The 20,552-nt window shown below is 36.2% G+C and overlaps 1 protein-coding gene across 1 annotated transcript in view; it reads left to right on the top strand.

Moving 5' to 3' along the window:
• Window positions 1–4,703: 4,703 nt before the first annotated feature.
• col21a1 (collagen, type XXI, alpha 1) overlaps window positions 4,704–20,552 on the top strand; it is a 26,028-nt gene continuing 10,179 nt past the window's right edge. Inside the window, exons 1-11 of the mRNA XM_037694806.1 lie at window positions 4,704–4,824; window positions 4,988–5,548; window positions 5,630–5,795; window positions 6,886–7,114; window positions 11,633–11,806; window positions 12,918–12,995; window positions 13,690–13,764; window positions 14,902–14,964; window positions 17,021–17,074; window positions 17,158–17,211; window positions 17,324–17,377. Of these exons, the coding sequence (XP_037550734.1) occupies window positions 4,725–4,824; window positions 4,988–5,548; window positions 5,630–5,795; window positions 6,886–7,114; window positions 11,633–11,806; window positions 12,918–12,995; window positions 13,690–13,764; window positions 14,902–14,964; window positions 17,021–17,074; window positions 17,158–17,211; window positions 17,324–17,377 (1,608 nt within the window). The 5' untranslated portion in view covers window positions 4,704–4,724. The remainder of the gene's footprint in view (window positions 4,825–4,987; window positions 5,549–5,629; window positions 5,796–6,885; window positions 7,115–11,632; window positions 11,807–12,917; window positions 12,996–13,689; window positions 13,765–14,901; window positions 14,965–17,020; window positions 17,075–17,157; window positions 17,212–17,323; window positions 17,378–20,552) is intronic.

The following is a 20,552-nucleotide window of genomic DNA, read 5'->3' as shown; positions in this document are numbered from 1 at the left end:
TGTAAATTGTAATGTTTTAAAAATTACGTAAAATTTGTTTTAATTACAGTATATTCAATTCTTAAATTAAAAATGAACAAAAACAATAGCCCAGAACAAGATCAAAAGTACAGTAAGTCAAATTGCGAGTGAAGAATCATTTTGACTTTGATACTTTCAATAAATCTGTGCCATGACTCAGAAACTAATGAAATGCTGCCCTATAACTTACGACCTGCTGTACATACATATGCACCTGTCGGTTCAGAGTATACAACTGTAAGCCTGAAAGCTCTGCACCTGCAATGTTTGCATTTTTATTCATGGATGAAGAATGATTCCCTTCAACAGGACTACATGTGTTGAATCACAGTTAGGAGTTTCACTGTCTGAAGGCATAAATGAAATCCATGTGGCCTGAGCAGAGGTGCAGAAAAGCTCCGTTTGGGGGAAAGTCAGTCGAGGGGAAAGTCATCCCAGCGGCTGGATGTTGCCAACGAGGGGGTTTTCCAACAACCTCCTCCTGGTCTCTGGTGGGGAAAAATGTGGAGGAAAACGACTTACACAACTACAGCGCCTCAACGCCCCCTCTGACTGCGTTGTACTTCCACGCTGACTTTACATGGTGGAAAAATCCAGTCATGTTGCAGAGACTGACCCCTGTTTGCTTCTTCTGGAATAGATTTGATTGGCCAACGGTTATCCTGGCCATTGTTTCAGGCACACGAATCTCCATCTGAATTAACTAAAAGGTGCACGGTCACTTCTCCCCTGTCAAGTTCAAGTATTTTATATTGTGCAACATGCCTGGTGCTCATATGCAACTGCTTCCAATCAGGAATGTCAGTAGTTTCACATGTTGGAAACTGCTGTAAAAAAATTAAGCAGCAAGACAAACAACTTGCACTGATTGTTTTTTGCTCACTTGCAATTCTCCACAGCAATATATCTCGGTTTACTAACAAATGTTGGCAGCTACTATTGTGGGTTTTTTTTAGTCACTAAAATGTTGAACATTTTACAAATATATCACACGTTTTTAAATGTACAAATTATACATTAAATCGTGTTTTTGACTGCCTTGTTAAAATAGCTTCCCCATTGTTTTAACCTGCAGGATTATGCTGTGCAGATGTGGACTGGGGACAATCAGACCTGCACTTTCAAATCCTAAATAATTCTAGCAGTCAAGTTTACATAAAAACAAGATTTGATAAGTTAAAATAGTAGAGAGAAGAGCAAAAAAAGAGTAAGAAATATGGATGCAAATCAAATCTTAAACCTGTCTTTCTTCTCAAACTATCAATTTCACTTCTATTCAGCCATGCCAGCATTTTAAAAACATTTTGACAAGCTCATAAAGGATTTTTAACCCAAGAACGGCACACCTGATGATGCAACCACTCATATCCTTTAGCATACATAGCAGCCATTGCTTTAAATGACTTCATGTTCAGAATCAGAATCAGAATCAGTTTATTATCGCCATGTCAATGAACGAGGTTCACAAACTAGGAATTTGCTTCGACATAAGGTGCGAATAGTAATAAAGTAAAATAAAGTAAAAATTAAGTAAAAATTAAGTAAAAATGAGAACATTACATAAGACATAAGACCTGTGTACACCCACAAATAAAGTAAAATTAAAAACATAACATAACCATATGTACACCCATACAATAGAAAACAATAAAAAAAACTAAAAAAAAAAAAGCTTTGAAAACAGTACAGATGGAGTATTCAATTATAATACAGATGTAATGTGACCAAAGCAGAAATTATGAGGTAGCATTATGAGTGTTCAGGAGTCCAACAGCAGAGGGGAAGAAACTGTTCCTATGTTCGGAGGAAAGTTACACAATTAGTTTCATCCCAGAGGGAGAAAAAGAGTATGAGTGGAGCATTTCTGGGCAGCGGTGTTGTGTTTGAGCCAAGAGAAGGTGGTGATTTAAGGAAACAGCTGAAAACCCCTACAGGAAACAGACAACTTTATGGTTGGAGGGGATTTGTGATCAGAGATTGAGGAAGCTGTTAATTTAAAGCGGCTGACAGTACTATGTAAAGATGTGGTAGATGAGGCTTTAGGAATGAAGTGGAGATGCAATGCAGCGAGGATTAATGTACATACGCTGTGAGAATATTAGTGATGCAAGTCAATAAATTTTTGCACAGTCATGGTCTGATGGAGGATGAAATGAGAAAGTAAAGGTTAATGTGATTGGCAGTAACTCTCAGAGAGATTTATCCATGCTTTTTTGTGGGAAAAGTAAAAGATGATGGGTTTAAGGAATTATTTGAACCTTTGTTTGTTGCAGTTAGGAAATCTGAGGGTTTATGATGCTTATGAAAGAGTTCACTGGCATGGTTTTTGTCTTCTTGTCTCCCTGTAGACGAAGGTTACTGCAGGCCATTACAAAATAGTTTTGAATATTCACCCTTGTTCTCATGATGATGCATGTCTTCTTATGGTTAACGTCTTCTACAAGAGAGCAACAGGCCCATTCACAGGGATGACTCAGTGATTTGATGGTATAAAAATAATGGAAAACATATGCTCCTCTTCTCACGGACACCTCTTCCCAACCCAGTTCAGAATGTATAGGACACTTTGGATGACATATAGCCTTTAGGATAACTCTTGGCACCATTTAAACATCAGTCATTTAAAATAAATGTGCTGCATTCCTCTGGAGATCCCAAATGTGGCGTGGTAGAGTTATTGTTAAAGGTACTTTGAAGCTGTTCTGAACATACATACAATTATGTACATACATTCATACTGTTATTACAATACTTAATTACAATAATTACAATAAATTACAATAATTAATTACATTGCAGTACTTAATTATAATACTATTTTTTTATTTTTTATTCTCTGTTTTGAATATCTTGCTTGATTCCTTATGTATGTTCCTTTGTATTGAAACTCTGGCACAACAGTTTCCTGCGGGATCAGTAAAGTTCTATCTTATCTCATCTTGTCTCGTCTCATCTCGTCAATGTCAATTTATTTATATAGCACATAAAAACAACAAAAGCTGACCAAAGTGCTTTACAGTTAAGACAGATAAAAAGAGTAAAAAATGCATCTAGTGCCACTCAAAAACATAAGAAAGTTAACAGTAAATACACAACAACAATAAAATCAGCTCAAAATTTGTTCTCAGATTCTGCGTGGATCAAATGTCAAGGAATACAAATGAGTCTTCAGCAAAGATTTAAAAGTCGCAACAGTTTGAGCGGTCTTTAAATTCTCGGGTAAACTGTTCCACAATTTTGGAGCAGCAACCGCAAATCACCTCTGGATTTCAGTTTGGATCTGGAGACATCTAAGAGGAACTGGTTGGTAGACCGGAGTGCTCTTACTGGAGAGTATATGTTAATAAGATCACATAAATAAGATGGGGCCAGACCTTTTAAGACTTTAAAAACAAGCAATAAAATCTTAAAATCAATCCGGAAGTGGACAGGAAGCCAGTGGAGAGAAGCCAGGACAGGGGTTGTGTGTTCATATTTTTTAGTTGCTGTTAAAAAAACGAGCTGCTGCATTTTGGACAGATTGTAAGCGATGCAAAGATGATTTGTCTAAACCAACATACCATGAATTACAGTAGTCCAAACGAGAGGTAATAAAAGCATGAATCACCTTTTTTTAAGGTCTTTAAAAGGGAGACAAGACTTCACCTTGGCAATGAGTCTTAGCTGGAAGAAACTGGATTTCACAACTGCATTTATCTGCATGTCTAATTTAAAAGCACTATCAAAAATAACTCCCAGATTCCTGACATTGGAGTGGCTGTATGAAGCAAAGGGGCCAAGAGTGTCAAGGGTGTTACATTTACCAAAGATGGACTTCTGTTTTATTTTCATTTACATTCAGAAAATTTAGTTTTAACCAGACTTTAATGTCATTTAGACAGTTCAAGAGTGGATCCAGTGGAGTGACCCTGTCTGACTCAATCAGAAGATATAACTAAGTGTCATCAGCAAAGCAATGAAATGGGATGTTGTGTTTTCTAAAAATGGACCCCAAAGGCAACATGCAGAGATTAAAAAGCAGTGGACCTAAAATAGACCCTTGAGGGACCCCACAGATCATAGGAGCTGGACATGAAGAACATTCCCCTAAATGAACAGAAAAACTCCTGTCAGTCAGGTAGGATCTAAACCAGGATAAAGCTGTGCCTTTGATACCGACCACCTGCTCAAGTCGTGACAACAAGATGTTGTGGTCCACAGTATCAAAGGCAGCAGAAAGGTCTAAAAGCACTAAAACAACAGAGATTCCTGCATCACCGGTTAAAAGAAGGTCATTAAAGACTCTTGAAAGGGTTGTCTCTGTGCTATGGCCTGATTTTAAAAACCCGACTGGAATTTTATCTTATCTTATTTTATCTTATCTTATCTTATCTTATCTTATCTTAGTATTTTTCCAGCTGCAGTAGGGCATCAGTTACTGGTGATTTATTTTGGTTGTACAGGTATCGGGAAAATAAAAATGAAACAATGTTTTTTTAACCATGATTCTTAATTTTTTTTTTACATTTCAGTCATCACATTGTTTGATAAAGTTGTACAGCTAGTAAAAAAACCCACATTGTATGTATATTTTGACCTAAATATTAAAACGAATAACATCTGGTTCCATGTTCCAAATACACACATATTTCTTATTTTTTCCATGTAATAGACAGCGTTTACTTTTTCTTTCTAGGTGCACAGTTGAAAACTGTTACTGTTGCATGATGGGCCACAAAGCGAACTCCATGCATTGTGTCTTAAGAGGCCTCTGCTTCATGCTTCTCCTCTTGACCAGCACAGCTCAAGATGAAGACTTAAGAAGTAAGAGCACCACTTGTTTTGATCTCTATGACATTTTTTTATACTTCGTTAATTTTCATAATCACAAGTGGCATTGATGATTTTACATCCTCAAATTCATTTGAAACCAAACTGTGTACAGTTTAATGAATTCATATTATCACCGTTTTCTATTTCCTGTAAGGCTGCAGGACTGCACCATGTGACTTGGTCTTCATTCTAGATGGCTCGTGGAGCGTTGAAGATGTCAACTTTGAAATAGTGAAGCGATGGCTTGTCAACATAACGACCAGCTTCAACATTGGACAGACGTTTACTCAGGTTGGAGTGGTCCAGTACAGTGATGATCCCATGTTAGAAATACCTCTGGGGAAGCATTCCACAAACAAAGACCTCATCAAAGCCATGGAGTCAATAGAGTACATGGGAGGAAACACGAGGACTGGGACAGCCATTAAGTTTGCCACAGACAAACTCTTTGGACTTTCTGAGCGAGGCCCAGCAGGTGTTTCTAGAATTGCTGTTGTCCTCACTGATGGGAAGTCTCAAGATGAGGTCCTTAAAGCTGCTGAGGCAGCAAGAAAAAGAGGAGTAATCTTATTTGCAATTGGCGTTGGGCCAGAAACAGAAGAAGCAGAGTTGAGGGACATTGCCAACAAACCATTTTCGACGTACGTCTTTTCTGTTGTGGACTACAAAGCTATTTCAAGGATTATACAGGTCATACGTCAGAAACTATGTGAAGGTAAGCAACATCTGATCGATTGTGTCTCATCTTTTTATTCTATGATAGTCTAGTCTATTTCTGTGTTTGTCTGTTATACAGAGACTGTTTGCCCGGCCAGAATTCCTGTAGATTCTCGTGATGAAAAGGGCTTTGATATTCTTCTAAGCTTAAATTTGGCTAGAAAAAACAAGAAAACAAAAGGAGCCTTTTATGGCACTAAGGCATATGAAGTGACACATCGGGATGACTTAAGCGAAGCTACAAGGTAATCACTTCCTTTGATTGTGTTTTATGGTGTACTGAAATGAACTACATTTTCTGGGAATTTTGTATGCTTCTCAAGGATGATATGTCTTTTTTTTTGTTTTGCTTGGTTTTTTTTTTTTTTTTTTTTTTTACAGATTTTACATATTTATATAAACCAGATCATTCTGTTGTGTAAAGTTCCCCAAGGCTCTGTTTTTGGACATCTTCTGTTCTTGATCTATACATGTTCTCTTGAACAGAATATGTATAAATTTAGAAAAGTTTAAAATCCCATTTTTTCTTCTTATATGAGGACTTCAAGTAGCATAACTTATCAAATGTATTGTGTTGCTTTTCAAGCATGAACAATTATTATTTAAAAAAAAAAACCTCTTCAGTCAAACTCCAAGAAGAGACGTCAATACAAATTGACATTTAAAACTCAGCTGATCAAGTCTGAGAAACTTACAGTAGCCCGTGTGTTGTCCAGTAAATGTCAGTAATTCCAAACAGATGGTTAGAAACTGTTTTATAACCTGAAATATATTTCAAAATTAAGAAAACAAGTGTCAAAAGATAAACTAAAGGTATCCATCCTGAGCTGCTACAAAACATCACAGCAAGGCTCTAAACTTTAACAAATCCAAACACTTACCCTATTGTTTCTTCACTGGTTACTTTTAGAATTCACAATAATGTATATGCATGTATACTAGTGGTAACATTTATGTGTAAAAAGGCAAAAATACCTGCTAAAGCATTGCACTTCCTCTCAGTCCTTCAGCTCATCTAACCAAAGATAATTTGAGGTTTCCTTAAATTTAATTTGAAGCTCAGGCAGATATGACTGTGAAATAAACTTTCCTTGTTTCCGTGTTGATTGACAAATTTGAGTCCTTTTAAAAGTACATAAAGACATTTTTATTCAGACAAGCTTATTGTTAGATTTTTCTAATTATGCTTTTTTTATTTTACATTTTTCTTCCTGTTTATTTGATTATTTTTACCCTTTTATTTCCTGTAACTGTCAAGCACCTAGCATGCTATGTACCTGTATTTAAGTGCCTTATAAACAAAATGTACTCACATTTTTCTGTTTGGTCAATCAGGAGCCTTTTCCCTGATGGTCTGCCTCCATCATATGTTTTCGTGGCCACGCTGCGGTATAAAGGATCAGTAACTATGGAGGAATGGGACCTGTGGAGGATACAGACACGTGATGGGAAGCCTCAGATGGCGGTGACTCTAAATGGTCTGGATAGAACTGTCACCTTCACTACAACCAGTATGACACAGAGTGAAATACAAAGTGTTGTGTTTTCACTGCAGACAACACGAGTAAGTCTGGACTTTAGCTTAATTTAAAACGTTCAGTTGTTCTTCATGAGGTCCATTGTGAAGTGACTCAATTCTTTCCCAGTAGTGAAAATTTCAATCAAATGTTTTCATCTATAGTGCACAAAAAATGTTTTTTTTTTTTTTAATTATTCATTCATTCAACCTTTATTTATACAGGCTAATCTCATTGAGCCACAAAGACTCATTTACAATAGGGACCTGTTCCAGACAGAACATAAAAAGTACAGACAACGATAACAGTAAACTGTAAACAATGACAACAATAAACTACAGTAAAAAAAAAAAAGCAGTTAAAATAAGAGTAGTGTATAAAACAATAAATATCTCACAAATGGAAATAAATGGTTGTGTAATATTATATTTAAAATATTTTTGTGTTTAAATAATTAATTCATAACTTTAGTGTATTTAAGGATGTGCCACAGTTACAGCTGCTGATCATACTTGTAGACAGAAACTTTAGAAAAGCTAAAAAGTGGAACGGATACGCGGAGATTGGTTTCATGAAATTTTATGTCTATGTTAAAACAGGTGTGAGTTGTATCTTGTTTCCAGCAAAAATAGCTAAAATATGCTGTTTATCTCCTCAGACTTAGGCTTGTTTTCCAGTGTAACATTAAAATGTGTGACATGTAACAGATACTTGGACATAATTATGAAGATCTGGTGTACTCAAGCAGAGTGTGAACCGCATCAACAGCTGGCTACGTCAATCCACTGAATCCTCAACCGTTAAACACAGATAAGATTCTAAACATATGCAACAAAACAGATTGGGGCTGTATGTTCAGGGTTTCATCATGAGCTTTGGCCGGTCTGAGATGATGCTTACTGATCCTGTCAGGGTTATCTCTGCTTCAGTCAAGTCAAACTTTTGGCACAAAGCCTGCATTCCAAACTGGGACAGTAGTGTTATAAAAATAGGGATACTTTCAAACCCAAGAGAGTCATGCAAACACATCATGTGCAAAGAAACTATTTCAAGTGAATATATGTTTTAAGTAAAAGCTGTCATAATTCTGCCTCCTGTAGTTATTAGACTTTAGGTATACCTACAACAACAAAAAGAACAATTACCAGTATATCTCACTGTAGAATATCTCAAATAAGGAGCATACAATATTGGTAACACTTTACAATAAGGTACACTATATTTGATTAACTACTAGGGAACGCCTCAGGAACAAATCAGGAGCTAATGGGTAGTTAACCAGTACTTACTGGGGAACACAGAGCCAAGTCTTATTAGGGGACTACTGGTTAGTTACCAGGGAAATGAAGCAGAACTAATCATGAACTAATGGGTAGTTACCAAGGAAATCAAGGAGGAACGAATCAGGAGCTAATGGGTAGTTAACCTGTCCTCATTGGGGAACATAAAGCCAAGCCTTGTTAGGGGAGTGCTGGTTAGCCATTAGCTTCTGATTTGTTCCTGAGGCATTCCGTAATAGTTAATCAAATTTTATGTACCTTATTGTAAAGTGTTGCCAAAATATTTTGAATGAAATATAAAAACGTGATTTTATCTCTCAGCATTAGTTCTCCGAGCATGAGAAGACAGGTTATTTCAGCACAAATCCTCTGAATCTGTTGAGGCTCCTTTTTTGGCGTTGGTGGTTATAGTCTTGCATGCCTACACATTAGTGATGTGTGGCTACAGTAATACTCTGCATGGCCACATGATCAGCAGCATGGCCTCACAATAATCAAGCGAGGGAATGTAGGTCTCCAGATTGTTGTGTGACCACAACTTTAAACACAATAATAACTCAAAAGAGGAAATTGTGAGGTTTCACTGTTGCAGTGAATGAAAGCAGCACTTTTATGTGCTGATAAAAGTATGTTTCTGAGGTAGAAAACACAAACAGTATCCAGACATTTGGCACGGTTTCGTGAAGCTGGATCGAAGAAGACTTTGGAGACCAGTTTTTTTTGCAGGTGCATGCAAAATACCGGAATAGCATCCTTCTTTCTTGCATTGTTTCCATTGTTGAAGCAGCTGTTAGCCATTTACTGGTAGTCATGTTGTCTCTCAGGTCCTTCTGGATCCAGTTAAATGAGGCTTTTCCAACATCTTGTTTACTTGTTTACATTTTAACAAATGTGCTTTGAAAAGCTAATTACTAAAGATGACTAAAACCTCAGATGTTATACATTTTCTTTTGTTCATCCCATCATTAAACTTAAGTAAAAAACAGTCAAATGCATTTGCAGTCATTTACAGACCATAGTAAAAAAAAAGTTTAGAATTATTTCCAAAACTTCCAGTACACCTTATAAATTCTGGGCTACATGGTGATTTTTTATTTATTTATTTATTTGGCTATTGCTATTAAATAATATGTAATATTTTTGCCACCAGTGGAGCAAATTGAAAATTAAAAATTCCATAATGTTGAGTTTTAACTATTGTCTATGGGTTTTTACAAAGCTTAAGGTCATCTTAGTTGAGTACTTCTAAAAATGTATTAACTTAATTTCCTTACCATTAGAACTAAAAATGACTTTTTGTTCTACTTTTAGAGACATGAACATTTCTTTACTTTCTGTAACTGAGGCAATGTGCTGTATTTAGCCTTACAATGATGTAGTGAGTCACGTGAGATACGTGTCACTTGTTGTATGACAAATATATGAATTATATATGCATACAATATTCACGAGTTCTTCATTTTTCTGACTGTGTAATGTCGTGCATTGAATTTAAAGGAATGCGAACGAGAGACGTTATTACCTTTGACCCATCAAATGAATGGAATCATTTATTTTCAAAATCAAAGTTTAACATCAAACATTTACATTAATTTGGCAAAATATGAAAATAATAACAGACAGTTTCACAGAAAATGAACTTCAAATCACTCGGCGGTGATTTGAGGACTTTGCTTCAGACATTTCTAAAAATATCTGTACTGATTTATGAGAGAGAAGAGTTTAAGATTAAATTGAGATTTATCTTACAGAGGAAATATGTGAGGGAATTTAATCTGTTTGACCAGAAGTTGCACGCTCCGTCCGATCTCAGCTTCTCACGGTACACTTGGTCAAAATAGAACCATCTACCTGTTGATGATGAATCAGCCTTGGAGTAGTTCCTTTCTGACTCGTTTCAGCGTCTCCGTCGAGAGCTACCAAACCTTCAGAGAGTCGTGCGTGGTTAGCTCAAAACAGAATTATAATCCCCAAAAAACCTCTGGATTCTTCATTGCTCTGAAGCTTTCAGAACCGACTGCACTCTCAATCTTGGAACTCTCACGTTCTCCAGAACTCTCAATCTAACATGAACTGAGAAGTTGCCACATTTTATTTGGGTCGACTTCCTGTTCAATTTAGAGCTTTCTGATTCGTGGAAGGACCAGAAAGAGGAGTGGTTTTGACGTAAGGTGTTTATCAACAGTCGAGGTCAGAGAATGAAATTTGTTTTCACATACAGAAAAGATTATTGCAGCAACAGCAGACTTCGTGGAGTCAACTCTTGGTAATCTTCTGAAAAAGTTTAAACATGACATTTTTCTCGGTAAACATTTTAGTTGACCGAAAACCAACCTTTCACATACTTACGACTTGACTCATTTCAGACAGAAAATCAAGGAATGCTTATTCAGGTGATTTCTTCTTGGAATGAGGAATAAAAATCATTACTTACTGTTTATGTAAAATAAAGATGAGTAGTTCTTTTCAACCTATAAGCATTGAGTGAACTAACACAATTTGATTATCAAAACATTTGTAAGACAGTAATGATTATAAAGAATTGTCTTTTCTGCTTGATTAATTCAAGAAAGAAAGTCATCAGATGGCCCAGACTTATTCAGATCAATGAAAATAACAGTCTCTGTCCATCTGGTAGATTTGAGGTCATCTGGTTCACTACAATGACGTTATTTTTTCCCCAAATAAGTAAATGGACTGTAAATGGACTGTACTTATATAGCGCCTTTCTATCTTATCCAGATACTCAAAGCACTTTACAACACAATCTGTGCACAAATCATTTTAAAGAGACTAATCAGAGCTTTATCACATTCATACACCGATGGGACACACATCAGAGGCAACGAGGGGTCCAGTGTCTTGCCAAGGGACACTTCGGCATGTGACTGCTGTTGGATTCGAAATGGATGTTTAATTTAGAGAAATATTTTAAACAAGTTATTCAAAGCTTCACATTATCGATGTAGAAAGCCACTTTCTGTTCTATTGAAATCTGATGTTCCAATTCTGATCCTTAATGTTTCTCAAGTGCACACATCTTCTACAATATATTCACATTATCCAACTGTGTCATGGCTGCTTTCTATGATGTCAGTTTATTAAAAAAGAAAAGAAAGAAAATGCATATTTAATGCTTATAGTCTAAAATGTGCTTTAGGTTTGAGATACTGAGAAATGGGAGTTTCTTAACTATTTTCTTTGCGTCATAATACACAAGGTTTTATTAGTCATGGATGTGCCTACATGCAAATGACAAATTTTCAATATTATTTTTCTCTAAAGAAACTGTTTGATGAAAAGTGGCACCAGCTGCGACTACTGGTCACAGAAGAGGATGTGACTCTATATGTGGACGACCTGGAGATCGAAACATTACCACTGCAGCCCTCTGTCGGCATTTTTATTAATGGAAAGACACAAGTGGGAAAATATGTCAATAAGGAAACAACAGTTCCTGTAAGTATGACAATCAATCAAATCGATGCAATAAAAAATAAATTTGTATTGATACATTATCAGATATATGTTTTAATTAAAATAAAGCTGAGGGAAATGTATCGTGCAGAGAATACCTGTTTTCAACGTGTTGGATGGCGGGGGTTAAGGGCCTTGCTCAAGGGCCCAGAGTGGGACACATTAGGGTGGAGACAGGTGTGGGTGCTTCACCTATCCCACCCATACTAAAAACATACAAAAAAATACTACTAACTGACTTTTTTTTTTTTTTTTTTTTTTACGTGGCTTGTTTTTCATGTGTGAACACAAAGCTGAATGATTGAGGAGCATCGCCACTGTTGTTAGTTCAGTTCTTTATCAGGCCTGCAACCATGTCATGACAAGTTCAGGTTAGGTTTAGTTGTCATATGCAAAATCAACACAAGGTCAACAATGCAATGAAATACTGAGGACAAGAAGAACCGTCTCGACTCGCCCCCAAAAAAAGCAACAACAAGAAAAATAACATACCATTATAACACATCTTGTAATACATAGAAGAAACTAACATTGAAACAAATCGTTGTAAGATTTTTTATCATGTCTGTGCATTTTTCTTGACTTTACACACACAAACACACATAAGAACAGCATAATTTATACAAGACTTTTACATCCCTTGTGCCAGCTAATGTGTTCACACATTAGCACAAGAACATTTATTTGAACCCAAACTAGGTGATTAAGAACGGATCTAAATTTTACCTGGGGATAACTTTTTATACTCACACGGGGACTTAAGTAAAACTTCATAAGATGGTCTGGACTCATTTCTCAACCATCATCAACAAATCTTTAAATCATGGAAGAACATTGTAATGTTTCTGCTTTTAAACACTGAGGGAGGTCTGGCAACATGCAGCTGCTCAATGCCCAGTTGAGGCATTTACCTTTCATTTGGAAGTTACAATAATTTCAATTTGTTAGAGGCAAAGCACGGATAAAACTCAACCTGAAGTTGCACAATCACTCCCGTGGTAAAATCGGTTTGTTTTGTATGCTTGATTTAGAGTTCCCAGCAGTAGACGTTGTGTTTTTGACACTATTTTCTCCCTTTGTTCATTTTTTTTAGTTTGAAATTCAGAAACTTCGCATTTACTGTGACCCTGAGCAGAACAACCGAGAGACTGCGTGTGAAATACCTGGAGTTGTAAGTACAAATCAACTTACTTCTGCACATTTCCATTAATAAAACACTTATTTTGGCCTTCTTCTCACCTTCAGTGTTTCAGCTCCAAGATGCACACTCTGAAAGTGTAGCAAAGCAATTTCTTATGTTTTAAAGCCATACTTTTTATAGCAAGGCACAATATAGTGTTTGCTTTTTTTATGTTTCATTAATGCTACAGCTATAGGATTTTTTTTTATCATTTGTTTGTTTATTTGGCTAATATTATAAAGGAGTAAAATCTCCATACAGATTTTGAAGTCACATCTGTAATGGATAAAACAATTTGTTGGCAAAAGACATTTGGCGTTGCATCAAACATGCACTGTATACTTTCCTGCCCGCTGGCTTGTGTTTGATTGGCTCAGAAATTGCTATAACCACAAAAACAGTGCTAAATTGTGGTTATTAATACAAAGCTGATGAAAAGAGATATCAAAAGAGACAAGAGCATAAATCCACAAATGCTTCCCATTAAATATTGCTTTTATATTTTTGTTGTTTGCTAATTCAGTTAGCAGTTCCTTTCTGATTATAAAAATACACCATTTGATTCAGCTGACAGGAGTGTCTTTCACATGGTGCAAATCCAAACCCCGGCTTGGCATTTGCACTATGAAGAATATTATATATGCAACTCTGTGGGCCTAATGAGATGTTTACCTCTTTGTCATAGTGCCCTTATAATATTGAACCAACACAAGAACCTTGCGTTTGTCCTGCTGGACCCCCTGGAGCTCCGGGAACAAAGGTTAGTTTTTCCATTTTCTTCAGTTTCTTTATTTGGTGCCATGTTTTATTTTATTTTATTTTTCCACAAGCTTCAATAAGCCACTGTAAAATATTGAGCTATAAAACAGTTCTTCACACATACATCAAATATAGGCAACTCTTGCCCAGCTTATTGGTGTCTGACAGCTTTTTTCTTTAAACTGTGCCAGACTTACGAGTTTTAATACAAAAATGAATAAAGTTTTAACTGTAGGTTTGTATGTAAACTTTGGAAAGCAGAGGTTGAAACAGAACTTAAACGTTCTTGCAACACAGTTTTCATGAAAAATGTGCAAAATCACCAAAAAAAAAAAAAATAAATCATCTGAATGCAGCCAATGTTCACACATTGAGCACTTGAGGTTGTACTTTAAAGTACTTCAAAACAAACTAACATTATTATAGCCTTGAAACAGATTTTCTCTCCGTCAGTGATAGTTTGCTTTGGGGAAATCTGAGTTTAATCTGGAAATATACTCGTGGAATCAGTGCTGGAAATCTGAAAGATATCATATATGAACAAAGTGGACATTTATCATAATTAGGCAAACTGAGGCTTGTCAGTTTTAATAGATGTGTTTATTCTTGTACGGTCATGTGCTGTTTGTCTGAAGCAAACCAGACCACTGCACAAGATAAATAATAATAGTTGGAATGGAAAATCACTAAGGAGGCAATGGAGCCTACATGTTTGTCTTTGCTGATGACAGCAAATCAACCAAGTAACAGTCAGTACAAACATTCCCCAGGGAGATACTGACAAAGAAAAAAACAGTCTAATTGAAACCCACTGTACGGTTTCAAGCATTTTAGTTAAGTTGCGGGTTTTTTTTTTTTTTTTTTACATTTTGTTTTTGTTTGTTGTTGTTTATAAGGTCACCAGTAATCTTTTACAACATTTACTAATGGACCCAAAATGCTGGCAGCATTACTGGTTTGCAGATGTTCATACGGCCCCACGCATTACATCTCACTTTAGATGCACACTCAGCAAAGTTTATAGATGAATAAAACCCACCCAGGGGACAACATGTTGCCACAATTAATGTTTTAAATGGATTCATTGTACTGCTTTTAAGATTTACAATAATTGAATCACCTTTTTGTCCTTTTTCAGGGAGAACAAGGTAGCGCTGGCAAGCCTGGGCAGCCTGGACCTGCTGGTGCTGATGGTAAGCCTGTGAGTACTATATAAATCAATATACAAACATACAGAACATAATTGTAAGTAGCTGCACTCTCAACAACAAATGGAGAAATTGTTTAATGTCAATTTATCCTTAGGGTCAGGCCAAAATGAGTCATGTATGACGTGGACTGTTTTAAACACTTTGGGGTTGTTTATCTCTAACTTAAAACATGATTTTGTTTGCATATATTTAAATGAAAAATTCAGGGAACATGTTTCACTGGGACATGCATGTCAAGGAACAATGAACCAGATCATCACCATGGCAAAGTTGCCGAGGGAGTTTTGTGGAGAATGATTTCAACTGTGGTCCTTGAAGCATTCGGTGGAGGTTGCTGCAGCAATACAAGATGTCAGGTTGCTTGAACGGACTATCCTGACCAAAACGAAACCGGTTGTCACATTGTTGGCACAAGTTTGATCTCATTCATGGTATAGATTGGAGTGTTCTGTGGCTAACCCTTGTCCAAGGTCCTGTTTGAAGCGTTCATGGACATGATTACAAAGCACAACTGTGGGTGTCTGGTTTAGATCCCGCCTCTGCTTTTTGCAAATTCTGTGGTGCTGTTGGTGCCATCAGACCATGACTTTCAGCATGTCCTGCACAGTTTGCAGTTGAGTATGAAGCAGCTGGGATGACAGTCAGCTTCTACGGTTCTAAGTCTAAAAAGGTGGAATGCGAAAATGAGCTTCTCAAGTGGAGGAGTTAAGTTTTCTTCTTAGGTAATGATAAATGGAACACGAGAGGGATTTTCAAATTGGGTACTTGCCTGCAAAAATGAAAGCATTACTTTGGTCTATCATGCTTAAAAAAAAGGAGCTGAACCAAAAGGCAAATCTCTTGATCTGGTCTTTCAATGATCCTTCGGTCATGAGATGTGGATTATAGCCAAAAGAACAAAATCCATGTACAAACAATGGAAATGGTCTTCTTTTCTTGCACAGCATAGCCAGCCTCAACATTAGAGATGGAGTGAGGATCTTTGCCATCCAGGGGGATCTCAGAGTAATGAGATGCTCCTCCTCTTCAAAATGACTCAGTTGAGGTGGTTTGGTATTTGATTGGGATTGCCCCTGGAGGGACTTCCCACTTGGAGGAGACCCTAACGCAGACTCAGAGCTCATTCGAGAGATGAGAACACTGTGGGATTCTACAGAAGGAGTTGAAGAAAGTCACTGGGGAAAGGGATGTATGTCTGGGTTTCCTTCCTGGACCTGTCACATCCATAACCCAACCAGAAATAAGCAGCAGAAAATAGATGGAAGGATTTACAGGGATTCATTATAATAATGTGCAGTCTTGTCTTATACAGTTGCTATATTTTAAGTTACAGGAAACTGTTTTGCTCATTTTAACTAAGAGCAAATCTTCTTCAGTAAATGCATTAAATGCAAACATTACATAACAAGAAAGTCCATGCTCAATAATCCAGGTATAAAATAAAACATTTTTCAGTAAGGTCATCTGGACTGTTTCTTTTTTGTGCTGAAACGTTTCGCCCTTGATCCGGAAGGCTTCATCAGTCAAGGAAACACACAACAAATCTCAAGCAGAACTGTTTGTTCCACTTTGGAGTAAGCTGTTGGGGTAAGAATCAGTTTTGTTGTGCGTTTCCTTGACTGATGAAGCCTTCCGGATCGAAGGCGAAACATTTCAGCACAAAAAAGAAACTGTCCAGATGAAAAATGTTGGATTGCATAACAAGCATCTTTAAATCACAGCAAATAAATATTTAAGACTCGATCATTAAGGTCTGCGTATAAACTTTATTACTGTAAATCTTTCATATCGAGGAGAGTGATTTGAAATATATCTTTACATTTTTGTCCATTTTGATCATTTCTAACAACATTTGTATTCCAGCGGTATTTGCACCGTGATTTTTCAGGAATGTGAACCTTATAACCACATGCGATTGTATAAACCACATGGTCCATTGCTTAGTCAAAAGTACAGACAGAATAATTTTGCACAGCCTTCGGCATGCACAAACATCTACCGTTTAAAATGGCTTCTAATTACATGTAACTTCTGTTAATTCTCTAGGGTATCCCCGGCATTAGAGGAAGTCCCGGGCTGCCAGGTCCATCAGGAATAAAGGTAACGCAATCATCAGTTTAAATACATCAACAATTTATCCTGAATATTATCAAGTGCAAACCTTTTTTTTTTTTTTTTGTCAGGGGACACGTGGAGCAGATGGATACAAAGGCGAGCAAGGGAGACCAGGTGTTTTGGTAGGAAGGTCAAAACCCATATTTGCAGCACAATTAGTTTCAAATCACTGATGAGCCACTTTGTGACCATTAGAAGTGTTTTTAATACAATTTTATTTTATTTTTTTGTCAGGGAGAAAGGGGCATGCCCGGATTACCAGGACAGCCGGGACAACCAGGAGAGAAGGTGTTGTGGATTATATTTTTACATTTATTTTATCGTGACATTTACTTCTGATTGTTTGTAGCAGCAGTTGCTAACTTAGAGCATGATCTTAAGTGAAATAATTTCTGTAAGCTTTGAATAGCCAATGCTAAAAGAGACGTATGTCTGTAGTGAAACAGTGATAGTTTTAAAGTACAAAAGCACATTTAAATGTCAAGGTTTTTATGAGATCAAAAGTAGGATTGTCAGGAAGTTCCTGTTAAACACATTGACTTCAGATTTGAAAATGCATCAATCACACAGACCATATGTTTTTAATATAAAGCCAGACCACTTGGGAGAGTAAAAAGTACAGCTCCTACACCGGTGGAAATCTTCTTCACTGGGAGACCAGTGAGGGTCATTAATGACCATTTAAATGCATTCATATATTTAGACTAGTTTGCTGCTTCCTAGAATGTTCAAGAAGTCATTTCCATTTTTTCAGAACATTCCTGTTTAGATTTTTAGGTTTTTTTGTGTGTGTATTGTTTAGCTTCTATGGACATCGAACAATATGCCGTTTAGATATGTTTGAAGCTTAGATCGAAGCTGAGAGATAATCAATAAATGTATGCGATAATATATTTTGTTACAGCAACACACCAGATATTTTTTCATTTAGGTACGTTACTAAAAAATATAAAGGCAGTCAAATATCAGTGTATAGGAATACACAAGTATGATCCACAACAGAAAGCTGTTTGTGAGAAGAAATATCCCAATCGCAGTTGTTTCTCATGAATTTGGACTTAACTTGCTCGTTGCAAAGAGACTTGAGCTGAACCAGTAACTTGCACGAAATGTATTGCAAAACAAAAATTAGCAGCGTCTATGTGAGCTTGTGGTTTCTGCTCATGCAATATCTGATGCATTAAAATTAGGCCCTACAGACTTTCATGATAATCTAAACAGGTCTTTGTGTTTAACAACAATGAGGTAATTCTTTATTTTTGAATTATATCATTTCCTTCAGATCATCTGAACTTGTAATCAGTGAAACTGCCTGCAAAAGGTCCATGTTATTTAACTAAAGAGAAGAAAAACACATTTTGCGGTCAATGCTATCTAAAAAAAATGGTCTCAGTTGGCTGCAGACATACATCTAAATTCTTGGAAATTCAGTCTAGGAAAACATCTCCGGGTTTCTGTCACATGTCCTGGATTTATCTTTTTATTTTTTAATTACAAGAAGGTTTGTCCTCTTCGCTTTGTTCCATTGGCTGAATTACTTCAGGTTTTACACCATAAGGTTAAGGAAATAAAACTTTCAACTACACTTTGTAAAACTCGATGAATTTATTCCCATTAGTAATGCAAAAGGTGTAAAAAAACTCACCTTTGTGGCCCTTATACAAAAACTTCTAAAGCACCGTAAGTAGACTTTTTAAAATACTTTATTATATTTATTTAGCAGAAGCTTTTATCCAAAATGATTATTGAAATAATGCTGGCACAAAAACAACAGATTTTATAAACGTAGGCATGCTTCTTTTTAACTGACTTCATAATGTAATCACATTTCTTTTTTCCACATTCCAAAAGGGAAGATGATATCTTGCATGAAAAGTTTTTTTTTTTTTTGCTTATGCGAGTCTAAGTTCAGATGAAGCCTTTTACTTTTATGTTCAGTGAGAGAACCCATTTCTGGAGGGATGCAGCTTGTTTTGTCAGGTAGTATTAACATTAATGTTTTTAACAAGTAGGACTGTAGTCATTTAGTATTCAGCTTTAAACTGGCCTTCACTGGTGCTAAATGAAAAGGAAAGAACCAGAAAACGTTTTCCACATGTTTTATCCAAGCGAAAGACCCTCCATGCAGAACAGAAGACTATCTAAAGACCCACGAGTGATTTAAGCTTCGCTGTAAGTTCAGTGATGTTGCGGAGAACACTTACTTTTTTCCTTTTTACATGAGAGACATTTGGATCAAATTGTTCCCACATTGAAAGACCACCCATGGGTGCAGTCTTATTTTCCTGGCATTGAACGCTGAAGACGGAAACATTCAATGTCTGCCAAATTAAGCCTCATTAACCGCATAGCTCAAGACTGTGTGTATTTACAGTCTGTAATATGGGCCCATGACCGCAACACTTCATTACCTTTTAATGAGCTAATTGTGGCCATTCAGTGTGTGATATTGATCACTGTTGTTCAATGAAACAGTAACTACAATTGTAGCATTTAGTTGGATAGAAATCAGTAAACGTCTCGGCCCATTTAGTGAGCACACCTGCTAGTGAAAGCTCCTAGCCACCTCCGACTACTGAAAGCAGTAGAGAAGCAGATGAGCCATCACCACCAATAATATGTTTGTGTTTTGTTTAATGTTCCATGTTGTCATACAAACTGAACCCTCTGAATGGCTACAATACACTGCAAAATGAGATGAGGAACGTGTAAAAACATTTGTGATTGTGTCTTTGCCGTCCTGGCTGCAGTCATTCTTTTTCCCCTTGAGCATATTTATCAAATTGTGAAAGAAAGAATGTAGAACATGGAAAAGCAGTTGATGTAAGTTCAAATCACACTTTTCTGATTGTAAAAATATGACCATTTGCAATGTTATGCTAACTTTTTCTAACTTTAGGCATTTATGTCTTGGTCTTGGTCCACTTATGTGCCAGGTCACCGCAGTAAAACATGTTACGTCATGACATTTAAGTTTATTTGCTGTTTAGTTGACATATTTTAAATTGTTATTTTAGTCATAAAGCAACTCAATGTGCTTCAAGTTAAGAACTTAAAACAGAAGAACAATATATACAGAACAAAAGCATAAATGTAACACTTTTGTACACAAACCATATAATATAATAAGGAACATTTGCATTTCTTTGCTAAAAATATAAAATAATAATAAATAAATAAAAAAAAAATAAATAAAAAAAAAATATATATATATATATATATACAGAATATATTATTAAAGACATAAGTTTCCTTTATATTGTTGCGCAAGGCCACATAATGCTGTTTTGAGATTTTAGAGTAGGTATAATGTATTTATATTTTTACTTGTGAGGATACGAGTAGCAGCATTTTGATTCAGCTGGAGACTGAATACAGCAGATTTAGGGAGGACTGTAAAATGATCATTAAAACAATCCAACTTACTTGCAAAAATTAATATTTTAAAGCAGGATTTTCATAC

The sequence above is a fragment of the Nematolebias whitei genome, chromosome 1 (assembly GCF_014905685.2).
Source record: "Nematolebias whitei isolate Nwh7 chromosome 1, NemWhi1, whole genome shotgun sequence".
Taxonomy (NCBI): Eukaryota; Metazoa; Chordata; class Actinopteri; order Cyprinodontiformes; family Rivulidae; genus Nematolebias; species Nematolebias whitei.
Note: the sequence above shows the minus strand (reverse complement) of the source record. Positions and strands in the feature narration are given on the sequence as shown.